General features: G+C 42.4%; 1 protein-coding gene across 4 annotated transcripts in view; it reads right to left on the bottom strand.

Moving 5' to 3' along the window:
• Positions 1-9,478: 9,478 nt before the first annotated feature.
• The window catches only part of ZC3H7B (zinc finger CCCH-type containing 7B), a 66,168-nt gene continuing 59,253 nt past the window's right edge, over positions 9,479-16,393 (bottom strand). For all 4 annotated transcript variants that reach the window (XM_084645861.1, XM_084645863.1, XM_084645862.1 and 1 more), the window contains one exon: positions 9,479-15,329. In XM_084645861.1, coding sequence (XP_084501987.1) covers positions 15,137-15,329 — 193 coding nt within the window. In that variant the 3' untranslated portion in view covers positions 9,479-15,136. The remainder of the gene's footprint in view (positions 15,330-16,393) is intronic.

Raw genomic sequence — 16,393 nt, 5'->3', positions numbered from 1 at the left:
CTCTTCATCTAAAATCACTACAGTCTTCCCCAGTCCCAGCCTAAATGGAACCAAACTGCACATGGGCAATATTAACAAGTCCCAGCAGCATATCCTTGGCCCCTTCCTTCCCTTCCCCCAAACTGTCTAAAGCCAGCAGGCCTTACTTATGGAGCCCTGTGTTGGACAAGCAACTGATCTCAGTGCTGGGAAGAGGAATCACCTGCACCTTCTGAAGCAGAAGAAATTCCTTTCACATGTCTGTGCCAAAAACTAATTAGCTTTGCTTCAATCCAAAGTTGTGCCCCCTCCCCCTCCCGGAGAGCTCACGTGGCAGCTGGCTTCACCACAGCTCTGCACACCCATGGCCATCTATAGCCCAGCGATGACTCACCAGTGCAGTGCAACTCACTGCTGGTTGTCTCGGGAATTAGCTCTTCCAGCCCAGAGTACCCCCTGCAGGCCAGTATCTTGCCTGCTGCTGGCCCCAGTGTCCCTCACGGACCCCGGTGCCCCTTTTCCTTGGGGGTACTGCCCTCTGGCAATGCCCCCACACTCTGGGTTTCCCCTCCCAGGGGAACCCCCAACCCTCCATCTCCACCTCGCCTCAGTGGCTACTGCCAGTCACCATCTAGCCCCTGCTCACTGGGGCAGACTGCAGTCTGCAAACCAATCATCACTGGCAAGGGAGTGTTGGACCAGCTGCCTCTGCCTAATCCCAGACTGTACCTCTGCAGCCCCAGTACCGTCTTTGGCCTTTAGCAAGGCCTCAGCCTGGGGAGTTGCCAGACTGGAGCTTCCCAGCTCCTCTGGCCTTTCCCTAGCCCTGCTCCACTCCAGGTACCCTTTTCTCCCAAGCAGCCAGGTTCTTCTCTCTTGCTCTCCCCAGCTAGAGAGAGACAGACTCAGCTCCTGGCTCACAGCCCTTTTATAGGGCCAGCGGTGGCCTGATTGGGGCATGGGCCCAGCTGTAGCTGCTTCCCCACTGTTAATCTCATAGGGAGCAGTGGAAGCCTTTTGCATAGGGAGGCAAGGAAGGCAGTTGACACGGATTCCCCTCAGGGCAGGTCGATGTACTTCCTCTAAAAATAAGTGAGGCCAGCAGTGAAATTAATGAATTATGTTACAGCACAAACATGCTGGGTAAGGTAATATCTTTTTCTGGACCAACTTCTGTTGATGAAAGACAAGCTTTGGAGCTCTTCTTCACATCTTATGTTACAGCAGACATTTCTCCAGCACCTTTCACCCCCTACACATCCCAGAGCACTTTACAGATTGGATCACTCCCCCACCACTGAAATGCAGGGGCTTCTGGGGTGATGTGCCCTGGAGCAATGCAAATGAGAAGAGCAAGGGAAGACACTGTATGTGACTGAAACTGTGTGTGTTGGGGGAGAATGTATGTCAGAAGGATGTAATTACCCAAACTGGAATTAGGATAGGGGCAACACTTTCCTCATATGGAAAGCAGCTTTTTTGATGACTCCAGATAGTCAGGGCCTCTATTTTTAGGTCTCAAAAGAAAGATGGCATCTGCAGCTGAATAGATTCCCCTGCCATCATTCTGAAATATTGGTTCCTTACTGACTCAGAACATCCCTGCACGAGTCACTAACACCCACTTCCTGCAGCACCATGCAGTTTCTTGGGGGTCTCCTATTGATATTATCATTTGGGCCTGATGCTGTTCAGCATATGAAAACCGGTGCAGTCACCCACACACACTCCACGCAATCAGGGATTTCCAGTTCTACTGCACAACCAGTATTAGGTGCATGTTGTTACCAGGTGTTCAGTTCTAGCAACACATGGCTATCTACCCCTTCCCAGCATCTGCCTGTAAGGTACCAGAAAGTTAATTGTCACTGCAGACAGAGGGAATCTATAGGAGTAAGAGTTACTCAGGGTTCCTTTAATGTTAAGTGTTTCCCCCTCTTCAGAGCATGAGGTGGCCATGATGGGAGTCATGTTTGAGAGGTTCCCCTTCCAGTCCTGGGTGAGCTTCATTTATGAGTTCCACTCATCTGGTACCTAACAGCCTGTTTTTCAAAGGTCTGGCCCACAAGCTTATAATTCCCAAGCATTAACTGTTACAATATTTGAGCTGGCCCACAGGTTTAGCATCACATGTATATATTTCATCTTCATGTTGCATCATGGCTTGACATTGCTCTATAATCAATCAGTGATCATGCAGCTTGACTAGGAACCCCATTTACGGATTTTAGAGCGTGCAAGGTAAACTCCCCGTGCAAGATCACCTCAGAACTGCCTTTTTCAGTTCTCCATATCTAGCTTGTGTTGCATCACCAGGGCCTCCACCACCTGGCCTTGAGAGTCCGTCACTGCTTGCTCTCTGTTACTGTTGAAAATTTTCATCATATCAACACTTGAACTTCTTGCTCTTTGGTCATCACGTGTCCTGCTGCCTTCAGAACACAAGAGTTCCCTTCTTTCAGTGCTCATTTTATAGTTTTGAGTCATATCTCCAGGGAGGTTCTCCTTTCTCAACACCGCACATTTAGCTCCAGCTCTTTCTCCTCGTGTTGTCCTCCAAACCTCCTATATTTGACATTTGTATTTTATGTAGCTTTTGCCTGAAGCATGGAGACCAAAACTCCACTCCGTATTCCAGACAAAGTCACACTAGTTCTATAGAGTGACACTTACCACACAGTTTTACACAGGTGATACCTCCATAGACATCTTAAAACAGCATTGGACTTTTTTTCCTAAAGCTTTGCACTGCAGGCTCATGCTTAGCTTGGCATTGCTTGTTACCAGTAGGTCATCCTCTGTCTTCACCTTCCACATAGCTGTCCTGGTGCTTGTATCCTGCTGCATTCAAGACTGCAATAATGAATCTCAGCTAGTCGTTCATTGCATGTGGCCCACAGTTCCAGTAAGTGGCTGGGTATTTATACAACCGAGTTTCTTGTGTTTGCCACATCTTGATATTTTGGTATAATCAAGAAATGAAATCTCAGATAAGTCGTTATTGAAAATATTTAGCAAGTGTCCCAGTATTGACCTCTTCCCCTCACCTGTGGTGCTCCACTGGATAGTGTTCTCTATAGGGGGAAGTCTGGGCAATTACTCTGCATTGCCTTAGCTGCTGGTACTAGGTGCAGAGGACTGTGCGTGTCCCAGGATGTGGAATGTCCTCTTACAGTGAAACATGGGAGGCAGGAGAACTGGCTAACCCAGTTAAACAGATTCAGTTATTCCGACCAATCTACACAGCAGAACTCTACAACAGCCTGACAATCAAGTTACAGACTTGCTCACCCACAGCCTTGAAACATGGGTGCCCCATATACTTAGGAAGGATGTGTTAATGCAGAGTGACCTTGTACAGGCTCAACACGCTTGGTAAAAATATGTCATTCAGATGGACCACTTACACAAAGATTTGCATGGCTGGTGGAGAGTTGCAACACACCCACCCACACACTTTTCCATACAAGAGGGCAGCTCCATATTATGAAAGGTACCAGGTTCAATGTTACTGTGGCATTGAGAATGAACAGATTCTTCAGGGTGTGGAAGCTGACTGTTGGAAGAGGCAGTTGGTTTTAGGTTAGACTGATAGATTGACCTGAGTTCAGATGCTCTGTGTAGATGTTAACTATGTATCTAAAAAAGACAAGTTATTAGCAATTAATAATTATGAAGACTGGTGAATTACATGAATATAAAACACAGGGTACCAGGAGAGAAAGTACTGATAAAAAGAACTAGAAGTTAAAAAAAACAAACCCAAACCACCACCACCCTGAGGTAAAAAGGTTACTCATAAGTGAAAAACAAGTTTGATTGGAATAAGATGGATCAATTAAGAGTGCCCCCATTCCTAAAAATGTCAAGAAATGCTGCAGAAAATTGGAAAAAGCTTAAATGTGAACTTGATTGATTTTTGAGGGCGTTGGGATCTACTCATAAGGAAGATGAATAAAAGATTACCTGCAATATTCAAAAAGAAGGACTTGAAACAATTATATAATTCATCTGATTTTAAGGTTAGAGAATATTCTAAGAGTGTGCCTTAATTTGAGGAATACTGTTTACAAAAAAAAAAATTGAAAGATTTCACTCAAGAAATCAAATGGACGCAGAGACTTTTGAAGCATTTTTAACAGATCTAAAGATAAGTCAGAATATAATTTCCAGAATTTGAGTCAATGAGAGAGATGAAATTGTGATGGGTATATAAAGATTTCAGCGTAAGCAAGTTGACTAGAGTCACATATAAATCTGGAAAAAGCAGCAAGAATGTGTCAAACTGCTGAACTTAATCAACAGTGATTGCCCATTTAAGAAAGAAAACAAACTGATGAATAGAGAAGTTAAAAAAAATAGTAGTATGGAGGAAAACAAAGTGAAAGTATTAAAGTTAAAACATATAATCATATGAAAGAACGTTCTAGATGTGGAAGGAGGTACCAACCTAGGCAATGTCCAACATATGGTCAAACTTGTCATATCTGCAAGAAACAATCATTTCACAAAAGTTTATAAACAGAAGTCTGGAAAAACTAACTTTTGAATGTTGAACTAAATGTATATTTCTCACGCAATACCAAAGAAGGACAACAGAGCTGACATAACAGATGAAGAAACTTGTTTCTAGGTATTTTGAAACAGTGACTTTGAACTACAAGGAGGATTGGTCAATTACACTATCTACTAATGGAACATTTATTTCCTATGTAATAGATACCGGTCCACAAGCTAATGTAATTTCAGAAAAAAATTTAAAAATGTCTAAACTAAAATCTGTAGTTATAACAAATACATATTAATTTACAATATTATAGGGATGAAAAAATTCTTATGGCTATTTATGAATTACAGGTCATAGTTAAAGGTAATTTAGAAAACAAGATTTGTAGTAGTTAAGGGAAAACATTTCTATATTAGATTTAGAAACGATGTTTAACACTAAATCTACCTGGTAGAATTCAGACTATTCAGGATTCCAAGACACTGGAAAGAAAACAGCCACTTACAGAGTTATTCACTGGCATTGGTAAATTGAATATAATGTGTAAAAAAAGAGTTAAATGAAACAAACCAGTAATACATGCAACTAGAAAGATATCCTTAGCTTTAAAAAATGGGATACAAAAAATTGGGTTAGTTAATTTAGATATAATTAGAGTAGGTGAATTCATTATTAACAGTAGAAAATAAAGATGGATCATTACATTTATGTTTAGATCTAAAAGACTTGTTTAAGGCTGTTAAAAGGAAACATCTTAAAATTCTTACTAAGAAACAGTTAGACAAATGTCAGGAGCAAAATACTTTTGATGCTTCAAATGGATTTTGGCAAATACCGTTGGAGCAAGAAAGTTGATTGAGATGTATGTTTAATACACCTTTTGGCTGTTACTGGTTTAAAAGATTTTTTGGATTACATTCAGCTCCAGAGGTATTTCATAGAGCAATACAAAACATTTTTGAAAGTGTACATAGATAAAATAATAAGGGAAAACTTTAGAAGAGCATGATATAAGATTAACTAAAGCATTGTCTAGAGCTGAAGTAACAGGATTGAAACGTAATAAAAATAAATAAGTTCAGAGTGCAAGAATTAACATTTCTAGAAGGAAAAACTGACCACTCAGGGATTATATATTGATCCACAGTGAATAAAACCCATTGATAGTATTGCTTACCTAAAAGACGAGTCATTACAGAAATTTTGGATATTGTTAATTTTATAGGAAAATACATACCTAGCCTAGCAGAACCACCACCATATTTAAGGGCTTTACTTTGTAAAAGTAATAATTGGAAATGGGACCGTCAACAGCAACAAGAATTTAAGCATCTTAAGCAACTAATAAAAACAGCTCCAATATTAAAACGATTTGATAGTAACAGACTTATAAAATTGTCTTCATATGCCTCCAAACAAAGCCTAGGAGCAGTTCTATTACAAAAGTAGGGTGATGTATGGAAATCACTCTCTTATGCATCCTAGAGCCATATCAAAAATGAAATGTCAGTATGCTCCGAGAGAGAGGCTTTGACATTGGTTTTTGCATGCAAAAACTTCACATGTATATAGGGTAGACCAGTATTGGCAGAAACAGATCACAAACCATTAGTTAATATTTCAAAAAGGAACACGACAGACATACCGCCTCAGTTCCAAAGATTATTTTTTCAATTATTTAAAATTAGGGTATCAGCCAAGCAAATCATTAATGGCTGTTGCTACTGTTTCTAGAGCTTATTGCATAACCAATGTAACTGAAGAAGGGGGATGTGGTACATGTAAATGTACTTAAACTGTTTTCTATATCGGAGTGCACAATCCAGACCACAGGTGGTTCTGCAACCTTGGGTGCCTTATGCCTTGCTGTAGTATCTCCCCCATGATCCGCTCACAAACAGCCTTCCAGCATGCAAGCCACACCCTGAGTGTCTGTGTGTAACTGCAGCCTGCCAGCTACACTCTGGCTCTCACCAGCCTTGGTTATACTGCAGGGTGACCCCAACATTTCTCCAGAAGTGTGTGTGCTACACTGCCCAGCCCTGAGTTTGACAATACAAATATATAAAGTCTGTTAATCCTTAAAGGGAATAATGCGCCATTTTATTATTTTAAATAGAGTACGCAGACACTCCCACTTAAACACACTGGAGTAGAGAACAGTAAAACAAGCTTATTAACTACGAAGAGATTGACTTTTATGCCTCATTACTTGTACTCACTTAATCTGAAATGGTTACAAGTAGGGTTGCCAATTTTTGGTTGGACATATTCCTGGAGATTTCATCCCATGACATAGAACCATAGAATATCAGGGTTGGAAGGGACCCCTGAAGGTCATCTAGTCCAACCCCCTGCTTGAAGCAGGACCAATTCCCAGTTAAATCATCCCAGCCAGGGCTTTGTCAAGCCTGACCTTAAAAACCTCTAAGGAAGGAGATTCTACCACCTCCCTAGGTAACGCATTCCAGTGTTTCACCACCCTCTTAGTGAAAAAGTTTTTCCTAATATCCAATCTTAACCTCCCCCACTGCAACTTGAGACCATTACTCATCGTTCTGTCATCTGCTACCATTGAGAACAGTCTAGAGCCATCCTCTTTGGAATCTTTAAAGATCATAATCTTTAAAGATTGATCTTTAATTCCTGGAGACTCCAGGACAATCCTGGAGGGTTGGAAACCCTAGTTACAAGACAAAACAGAAAAAATGTTGACTAGTGCCTAACTATATTAGATTCATACAAAAATTCTCAGCACCTGCTTCCAGCATGGTTATTGTCCAAACTCTTCAGGTCAGGACCCCGCCCCCAAAGTCCAACAGGTATTTCCTTTTGTCTTCTCATGTGCTGACACTGCAACGGGCAGGGGAACAGAGAGGTGTCTTGGGGTGGCTGCCCCCCCCCTTGAGAAGCATTTCCAGATTAATCTTTAATTTAAAAACATCATGTAACAAAACCTCCAGGCATACACCCAACCAAAATTGGCAACCCTAGCAACAGGCAGTATGGTGAAGAAAAGAAACTCCATGCTGTTTCTTAGCTAAGATGTAGATTTTTTTGTGCCTGCCTCTTCCTTGCCAAAAAATAGCCACTTCACAGGTAATGGTCCATCAGCCTCATTGACACCTGGCTGAGGCCTCAGCTTGCCCTTTGCCTCGGAGGAACTGGTTTAGTCCCTCCCCAGACTTATCCAGGAAACATACACTTCAGTCATGATTTCAGCTTATGTTCATAACTTTACATATAATGTTATGTGCATTTTGCCATGACATTATTGATCAACAAATTGAGTTTTTTTTAAATACCACACAAGGCATATCTTGTACAAACATTATTACAATAGCATGTAGGGTACATGCATGAACGCAGGAGCATATTCTGTCACACAGTCTGGGAAGAAATTGTACAAGCAACTAGACAGAATGAGAATTTATAAAGGATTATTACAGCTATTGGAAAGCTAATAATACTAATAAAATGATACTGAAGCCATATAATCAATTTATTCAAGGTTTACCAGTAATTGAAGGAATTCTGTTTAAAGGTAATAGTAGTAATTCCCTTTAGGGTTAACAGCAGAGATGTTGAAACACACACAGGAGGGACAGTTAGGCATAGAAAAATGTAAACAGAGCAAGAGAGGTTCTGTATTGGCGACAAATGAACCAAAACAGAGCATTATATACAAGAATGTGACATTTGTAAAAAGATGTAGAAATGCTCAGTCTAGAAAACCTGACATTTATTCATGAAAATTCAAGACCTTGATCTAAAGTAGGTTTAGATCTATTTGAATATAAAAGACCTGCATGTTATAGTTCTTGATTACTTGCATTTTCCTAAATATATCTATACTGGAAAACATGCCAAACAAGTCATTAATAAAATGAAAAATTTTTGCAAGGTATGGCATTCCCAATATAGTAACAACTGATAATGGACCTTAGTTTCAGAGTCAAGAGTTGAAAAGCTTTGCCATAGCATATCATTTCAAACATATTACATCAAGTCCAGGTTACCCATAATCTAATGGGCTAGTGAAAATTGGTGTTAATAGTAAAAAGATTATTAACAAAAAAGGTGAAGAAACAAACACTGATTTATATTTGGCATTATTAAATTACAGAACATCACCATTACAAGGTTTATCACCTGCACATTTGTTGTTTAACAGAAACAGATTACCTACGTTTGTTTAAAAAAGGATATAAAGAAAAGAATAAGTATAAACGGTCGAGTTTGTATCAAAAGATTCATTATGATACAAGATTGCATAAACTACCTTATTAGAAACGGAATGATAGAGTGTGTGTCTATATTGGTAGACACTGGGCTCAGAAAGCCATTGTAACAAAAGAGGTAGCACCTCAGTTTTATGATGTCATGACTAATAATGGTCAAGTGTATAGGCGAAATCAGAGACATTGCAGTTGTTACCTACAGACCAGACTTAGTTGAAAGAAGAAATGAGGTAGTACAGTACCAAGAGCAGGAAGAAAATGACCTCATTCCTCTCAATAATAAGAGCAACTTCATTAATACAGCAAATATAGAATTTAGACAGCCACTGCCTCAAAGAAGATCTGTTAAGACAATTTTGATATGAATAGATTTGTATTAAAAAACTAGAACACAGATGTGGTGTTAATGTGGATTTAAGAGACTGAATAGAATTTTCAGGGTGTGGGAGTGACTCCTAGAGAAGGCTGTTTCTCACGTTAAAAATGATAGATTGGCCTGAGTTCAGATGCTCTGTATATACGTTAGCTATGTCTCTAAGAAAGACTGTTAATAATCATTCATTGCTAGTAGCTTAAGACTAGTGGATTACTTGGATATAAAACCACACCAGGTGTCCTTCAATCCCATACGCTCTCCCCTCCCACACCACTCTCTTCCTGGAGCAGCGATGTCATTTATCAAGCAGGCCTTGAGGCCCAGATAAGGCCTTTCACCAAGCTCTTTGCAACACAGACACACAAGTCATCTGGAGAGGGTTTAAAGTGCACACTTTTATTTTCTATTACAAAGGCTAAAAGAAGCAAGTTTGTTTTAAGAACAAAAACAAAATTGTTAAAACATCTACATTATTATCTTGGTACTAGACCTTATGAAAGGTACTAAGGTTTTCTTTAATAGTAAAGCGTGGTATTCTTAAATTACATTAATACAAAGACATTTTAAAGGACTCCATCTTATTACTATCCAGCTTAGAACTGCAGCAACCCCTTTGCTATTTTCCCCTTTCACGTGCCAAGAGCACATCCATTTCTGACGCACTGTTCATATGAGCGGATTTGTTGTTTTTTGCTTCAAACATTTGGTTACCTCTGACACCAACTTCACAAATCCCTCCCTTCACTTAAAGGATTGGGAGAAGGATTTGTATTATATCCCTCAGCACTTAACAAGCTGAACTAAATCAAAGCCTGGTGTGTGTGTTGGTTTTTATAAATAAAGGGGCAAGATATTTTTCTTAACGTTAGCCCTCAGATTTGTTTTCTTGCTGAAAATCCTCCCCTTAGCCCCCACATAGCACAGGCAAGACTGTTATTGTAGGAGGAGTGAGTGCTGTGCTGAGCATACTGGTTCGTTGTCGGGTTCTTTTCGAACACTGGAGCTTATGGTTTAATTATCGTACAGCTGATAGTGCTGAGTATTTTTGGTGAGATGAAATATCACACTGAAAAAAGCTAAGCAAAATAAAACGAGGGGTCAGATCTGGAGTCTCCTGCCCTTTACATACATATAAGCAAAGCTTTTAATCATAACTTTTACTCATTAGCTAAGCACCTGAATGTTCTTTCACTAGGGTGGGGTAGGAAGGTCATCACCGGAGGGTTTTCAGAGGTGTGATCAGGAAAACCTGTCCCAGCTTGAACCTTATACCTGAACTCCTCCCTTCCTCCTCCTTTCTGCCACCCCAGCTGAGGGTGGGGGGGGGGAGCCTTCAAATTGAAACAGGAGATGCTGCATTTCCTGGATTGAGTCCTTTTCCCTTACCCTCATTAAAAAAGATTCCTTCGATACCACACACATATATAATATTATATAGAGCGATATATTTAATACCTGTGTATATATGCTTCACAGGGGTCACATATATACACACTAAAACAAGTCTGTGACAAAATACTGCAACACCACAGATCAGGTTATCATATCTGGGAAAACAAAAATAGATACGCAGTGCCCATGAGCATCCCCAACCCCTGTGCCCCCCCTCCCCAGCCAACACTATCAGTCTGGAGAAGAGTGGGTGCAGAGCAGTTATTTTGATTAAAGAGAAGGGGGGGCATCACCCCGCTCCATAATCTAAACAAATGATCAACTCTTAAATCACGGCACAGCAAATGTGACAATTACACTGTAAATGCAGATTTGTTTTTAAAATAAAAAACAAGCATTTCTTCCCCCCTTGATTAATTTTTCCTCTCTTCTCCCCTGCACATGTGCCTGCTGCCACTCCAGCGAACATGGTACAAGCCTACGCACTGGTGCGAAGATCACTTTTTTGGTAAATTCTGCAGAGGGAGTGACCGGCTGAGCATGCGTTGGTAAAGCAGGGATTAGACCGCTACAAAAAGGGGTGTGTGAAGGGAAGGCTGAATTAGCTCATTTAGCAGCAGTTGGGTTCCTGTTACTTTGCTTAATCCAGTGTCTCAGCAATTCTATACATTATGACTATACTTGGCAAAATAGAAGACAAGCATCCCTCTCCCTTGCCATCTAGCCTTTACAATTTCAGTACTTGAGACAATGAAATGTACGTACTAGGAGATGAGGTGCCCAGTTTCAAATCTGAACAGAAGTCACACCTCACCGTTGATCAGTGGAAACAAATACAGCATCAGCCTGTTCAAAAACCATGGGCATCCAATAAAACTTGGGATTGGGATCAGTGGAGCAAGGATCTTTCCAGCTGCTCTGCTGTCTCCTTGAGGCATGCGTGCATGCGAGAAAAAGTATCCTCCCTTCTCCCACCTCTCTATCATAAACAACGAATACATACTCAATCTTTGTGCTTCAAATGCCACTTCCAGGCAAGGATCCCAAAGAACTGTACACATACTAATGAATTAAGCCTCATATCGTTATCGCAATTTGGCAAAAGGGAAAACTGAAGCATTGAGGGGCTAGCGGCTTGTCCAGGGGACCCAGTGACTTAACAGCAGTGGCTGGAAAGACCAGTCCCCAGGTCTCATTAATACCCCGAGGCTCTAATCACTATGCAAGAGCTAAGCCAGCTGCCTATGAGTTGTGTACGTCCAGAGTTAGGTCTGTATAAAGATGCCAGGTGCCAATTCAGTAACTCCCACATATTACTCCCTACCTAATATCTCTTGTCTAGGGACACGTGTTCTCAGAGGCAGGGTGAAGAAAAGGGGACCCATTGCTGCTTAACCACCATGCAAAATACAGCCATGTTTTATTTATTGTCCATACAGCACTGGAGGGCTCAGACTTCTCACAGGCAAAACAATCTCATGAGACCCTACAAAGAAAACAAAACCAAAAAAACTACACACACATTGCTTTAAGAAGGTGGAACTGTTTGTTCTTGAGCTGATGGTGCTGTATCAAATTATGTACACACATGCACACTGTATTAAACTGTAATCAGAGTGAGGGGTAGGGAGGCTCAGGACAAAGGGGGAAGATGTCAGCACACCCACTCCCCAGTTACAGGTGAACCAGGATGAGGCACAAAGCTGACCCCCAGAGAAACTCTGGGGTGTTGGCATAAGCTCATTATTGCCATTATAAATACTGAGATCATGACCTCAGTGGAGTTATATCTGAGACTCTACTCCGCACCCCAGTTTGGCCAATCCGTTTGAGCTGGCTTGTTTTAACATAATTTAGATCATACCAGTATTGGAGATATAAAATCCAGCGAGACGTCCTATCACCACCCCTCAAATTAACAAGGCAAGAGTGCAGGTGGTATAGCATGCACTATGGACAGTCTCTGCCATCTTCTTAACATAACCCTGCATCAATCCCATCCCACCCAAATGATGTGGGGTCACCCCGCCAACCTGCTGACAGACGGCAAGTGCTGGGCCACATCATGGATCTTCCCTCTGGAGCCACGCATGCCACATGCGCTGATGAATCCCTTCAGCTGGGCTCAACGGAGAATGGTACCTGCTCTGACAGGAACAGCATTCAGCTGGGTCACTTCATTTGGCAACACTAGCTTCGCTTACAGTGGACACAGTCTACGGGCTGGTCTACACTGGGAACATACAGCCGTACAGCTACAACTCTCGGGGCGTGAAAATTCCGCACCCCTGAGAAACGCAACTATGCCAAGCTAACCCCCGGTGTAGACAATGCTAGGGTGACAGAAGAATTCTTCCATTGTCCTAGCTCTCCCTTCTCAGGGCGGTGGGTTATCAACGCCAATGGGAGAACTGCTCCTGTCAGTGTAGGAGTGTCTACACTGACATGCTACAGCGGTGCAGCTGCAGCTTTGCCCCAGTAGCATTTTCAGTGTAGACATACCCTCTGAGTATCAGCTGCTCCCCCTAGAGCTGACCTAATTCAAAATGAAAGTCAGCACAATACCAGCAGCGGACCTGACAGCTGTTCCCTTTCTTGTGCCATGAGGCGGGGTGATTCTATCAGAGGCTCCTGTATCCCCTGCGTGCCTGAATGTTCCCATGACAAAGAGGCACTCCTCTATTCTTCCTGCTGGGAGGGGCCAGTTTGCTGAAAAATGACCTTACTTGCAGCACCGGCAGTCTAGTGAGGGGAGGGAGGCACAAAAGCTTAGAAGCCAGTTTAAATGCAATGTTCGTAATGATTTAAAAAAACCACAATCAGAAAAGCACACTTCCTACTGCTGAACATTCCCCACCAAAAAAGCAAGGTGTAACCTGATGGGGACACTGCGTCTAGGTGGTTGTGTTTCTATTTACCCTGAGGGACCCTCATATTACAAATATGATCTTCCTCTTCTCTTCCAGACGGTTGTTGAACATTTTGGCCTCTGTCTGACAATGGATACAGGAAGAATTCATTTCCTTTTTCTTTTGGGGGAGCGGAGGGGAGACTGCAAGGGGACACACAGTCAAAGTAAAATCACATTCTAAGAACAAACAAACAAACAAACAAACATTCTCCTCACTTGCATTAATAACTGGCTTCAGTTTAATAATCTAAAAGAACCTTTAAAATTGGTCTCTTCAGCACGCTATTGGTTTGTGTTTTGCACTTCACTCAGCTCCAAACTATCCTGGTCGGTTTGGTCTTCCATTTCTAGTTAGCTTTGTTTTCTGGTTCCCACACACTAGTCAAATGCTATTGAGCTTGATTTTGCAACACTGCAAGAGAAAGTTTCAAGCCCCTCCAACAACCACACTGTATTCATTTCAATTGTGAAATCATTTCCAAACGCGTTCTTTGTCAAACACAAACTCTGAATTTTGGGCCTATGCTACTTGATAGTGTCCTTTAAATCGATTTATGCCCACTTCCTCTGACAGCACATTCAGCCTCTACAGACAAAACCCATATCCAAGTAACCAAGTATGTAGACTATTTAAAGACGTAATCCCCGAAGCAGAAGCTGACTGACTTTACACTGCTGACAAATAAAAATACAAGCTCCTTTTCTGTTACTTTGTTTTTTCTGGCTGATCCCAAGGCCCAGAGCACACAGATGACAACAGCACCACAGTATTAGCTATATCCTGTGGGCAGACTCAGGTCTTACTTACATAATCACACTAGTTTTTAAAAAAAAAACAAAAAAAAACCCTGCACTCTTCTGTCCATGAGAAAGACATCAAATGACCCATTACTAGTTTGTTTTTGGGCACAATCAATAGTAATATCAAAAAAGTCATCCATGATCACTTTCAAACTGCCCCTTCTGCAAAAAGCACCCTGCTTGTTTTCTCAGCTATGCTCCTTGCATCCATGTATGTGGGGGCTAGACAGCTGTTACCCTCCTCAGTTGTCGTGTGCCTCAGGGGAAGACTTGGGATGTAATTTTGCTCCTTTGCGGTCATCCACAGCAGCTAACAGGCCAGGAGTTTTAAAACCACCCTTTTAAATCACATGGACTTAAAGGCTTTCCTCACCTGCATCTCAGCTATAATTGTTTTTTATATTGTTCTTTCAGGAGAGTGTGAAAGAGAAGAGGAATTTTCTCCATCATACTGAGGAGAATGAGCACAGAAGACTGCAGACACATATGCTCCAGTAACCCTTTCCCCAATCTCGGCTCCCCCTCTCAGATGCATTCATGACACTGCATTGTCCCAAAAAACCTCCCAGCTACTCTTAAGAGTCTAGAGGTGGGGAATTAAAACGAAAGGATTTTCTCTCTTTCATGCCCAACTGTGTTCATTCCTTTCAATTAAAAAAAGAAAAAAGAAAAAAAGAAGAAGGTGGGGAGAGAATAAGGAAAGAAAAGAGAAGATAGAAAATAAACTTTATGAGCACGGCATTCACTGGCCACAGAGGAATCGGGTCACAATTTCATTCACCACCGGAAAATCATATTGGTAATCTTGAGACAAAAGGAAAAAATAAAGTTCTCCTTGTGAGACATGTATCTCAGTTGCCTTGCCACAGTCTCACTCTTTGAAAACTTGCTTCTGCTTCTCCAGTCAAATGATAAAAACCACCCCCCAACTATACACCGTCCCGCAATAGGAAGTTGTATTTGCCGAAGTCGTCATCCCTGGGGCACAGCAGCATGTCCTTGCGAGCTTTGGCCAGTTTCTGCTTCAGCACCTCCCGCCGATCCAGCCACTCTGTCAGTTCGTCCTGGCCATGAGCAAAGCAACATTTCTCCCCCTCAGGGCAGGCCTTGGTCTTCTGGAACCTGCCAGGAGAGAAACACAACTCACTGGACTATTTTTTTTAATGGGGAAAGGTTTAAAGGGTTGATCCATTTCTCTAGCATTAACATTGTGCTGGATTCTAAAGCACTTTACAAACTCTCTCCCTGTATCGGGCTCATTCTCTGACTGAAGACATGTAGCACCACCTCCGGGGTGAAGCCTGGAGGTTGTTTAAGAGAGTATAGCAATAACAGGTTTGGCCAAGAAGTGATGTATCCATACCCAACTGAGACTAGAAGGGGATTTAGGGCTGCAGAATGAAATGACAAGTTAGAACTGGGCTAATATTTAGGGTTGAACAGCCCTACTCTTGAAAAAAACGCCAAGGGATCTTTAAACAGACACGAGTGACCAGGACCCCAGTTTTCTATTTCACCTCCAGCGGCACAGTGCCTCCGGTCACCATCTTGAGGCATGGACAAAAGAGAGAGGGGCACTCTAGTGAGACACTAAACCCACTTACTGAAGCAGCTGGGTTTCCCAAAGAGATGTCTCAGACAAGCAAGGACCTAGCCAGGCTCTGATTAGCTTGTGAGAGCTGATGTCACCATAGTCATGGGTGGCATGGCTGTTGGGTTAAAGGTTCTTTCATTTCCCAAAATATAAACAGACTGTGAGCCTGGAGAAGCATCACTCGTGCCTTTTAGTTTTGTAGTTTATCACTTTTAGGTGCGGGAAGGGAGTGTGTTCCCAATAATGCAAGGGTGGGCACACTTTTTGGCCTGAGGGCCACATCGGGGTTCCAAAACTGTATGGAGGGCCGGGTAGGGAAGGCTATGCCCCACAAACAGCCTGGTCCCCGCCCCCATCTGCCCCCTCCCACTTCCTGCCCCCTGACTGCCCCCCTCAGAACTCCCGACCCATCCAAACCCCCCTGCTCCTTGTCCCTTGACCACTGCCCCCGCCGGGACCCCACCCCTATCAAACTTCCCCGCTCCCTGCCCCCTTACCATGCCACTCAGAGCAGCAGCAGGACTGGCAGCCGTGCTGCCCTGCCGGAGCGCTGGTGGCAGGCAAGCTGAGGCTGTGGGGGAGGAGGGACAGC

This window comes from Lepidochelys olivacea (assembly GCF_965140295.1).
Source record: "Lepidochelys olivacea isolate rLepOli2 genome assembly, chromosome: 1".
NCBI lineage: Eukaryota > Metazoa > Chordata > Testudines > Cheloniidae > Lepidochelys > Lepidochelys olivacea.
The sequence above is the reverse complement of the archived record's forward strand: the minus strand, read 5'-3'. Positions and strand labels throughout refer to the sequence as shown.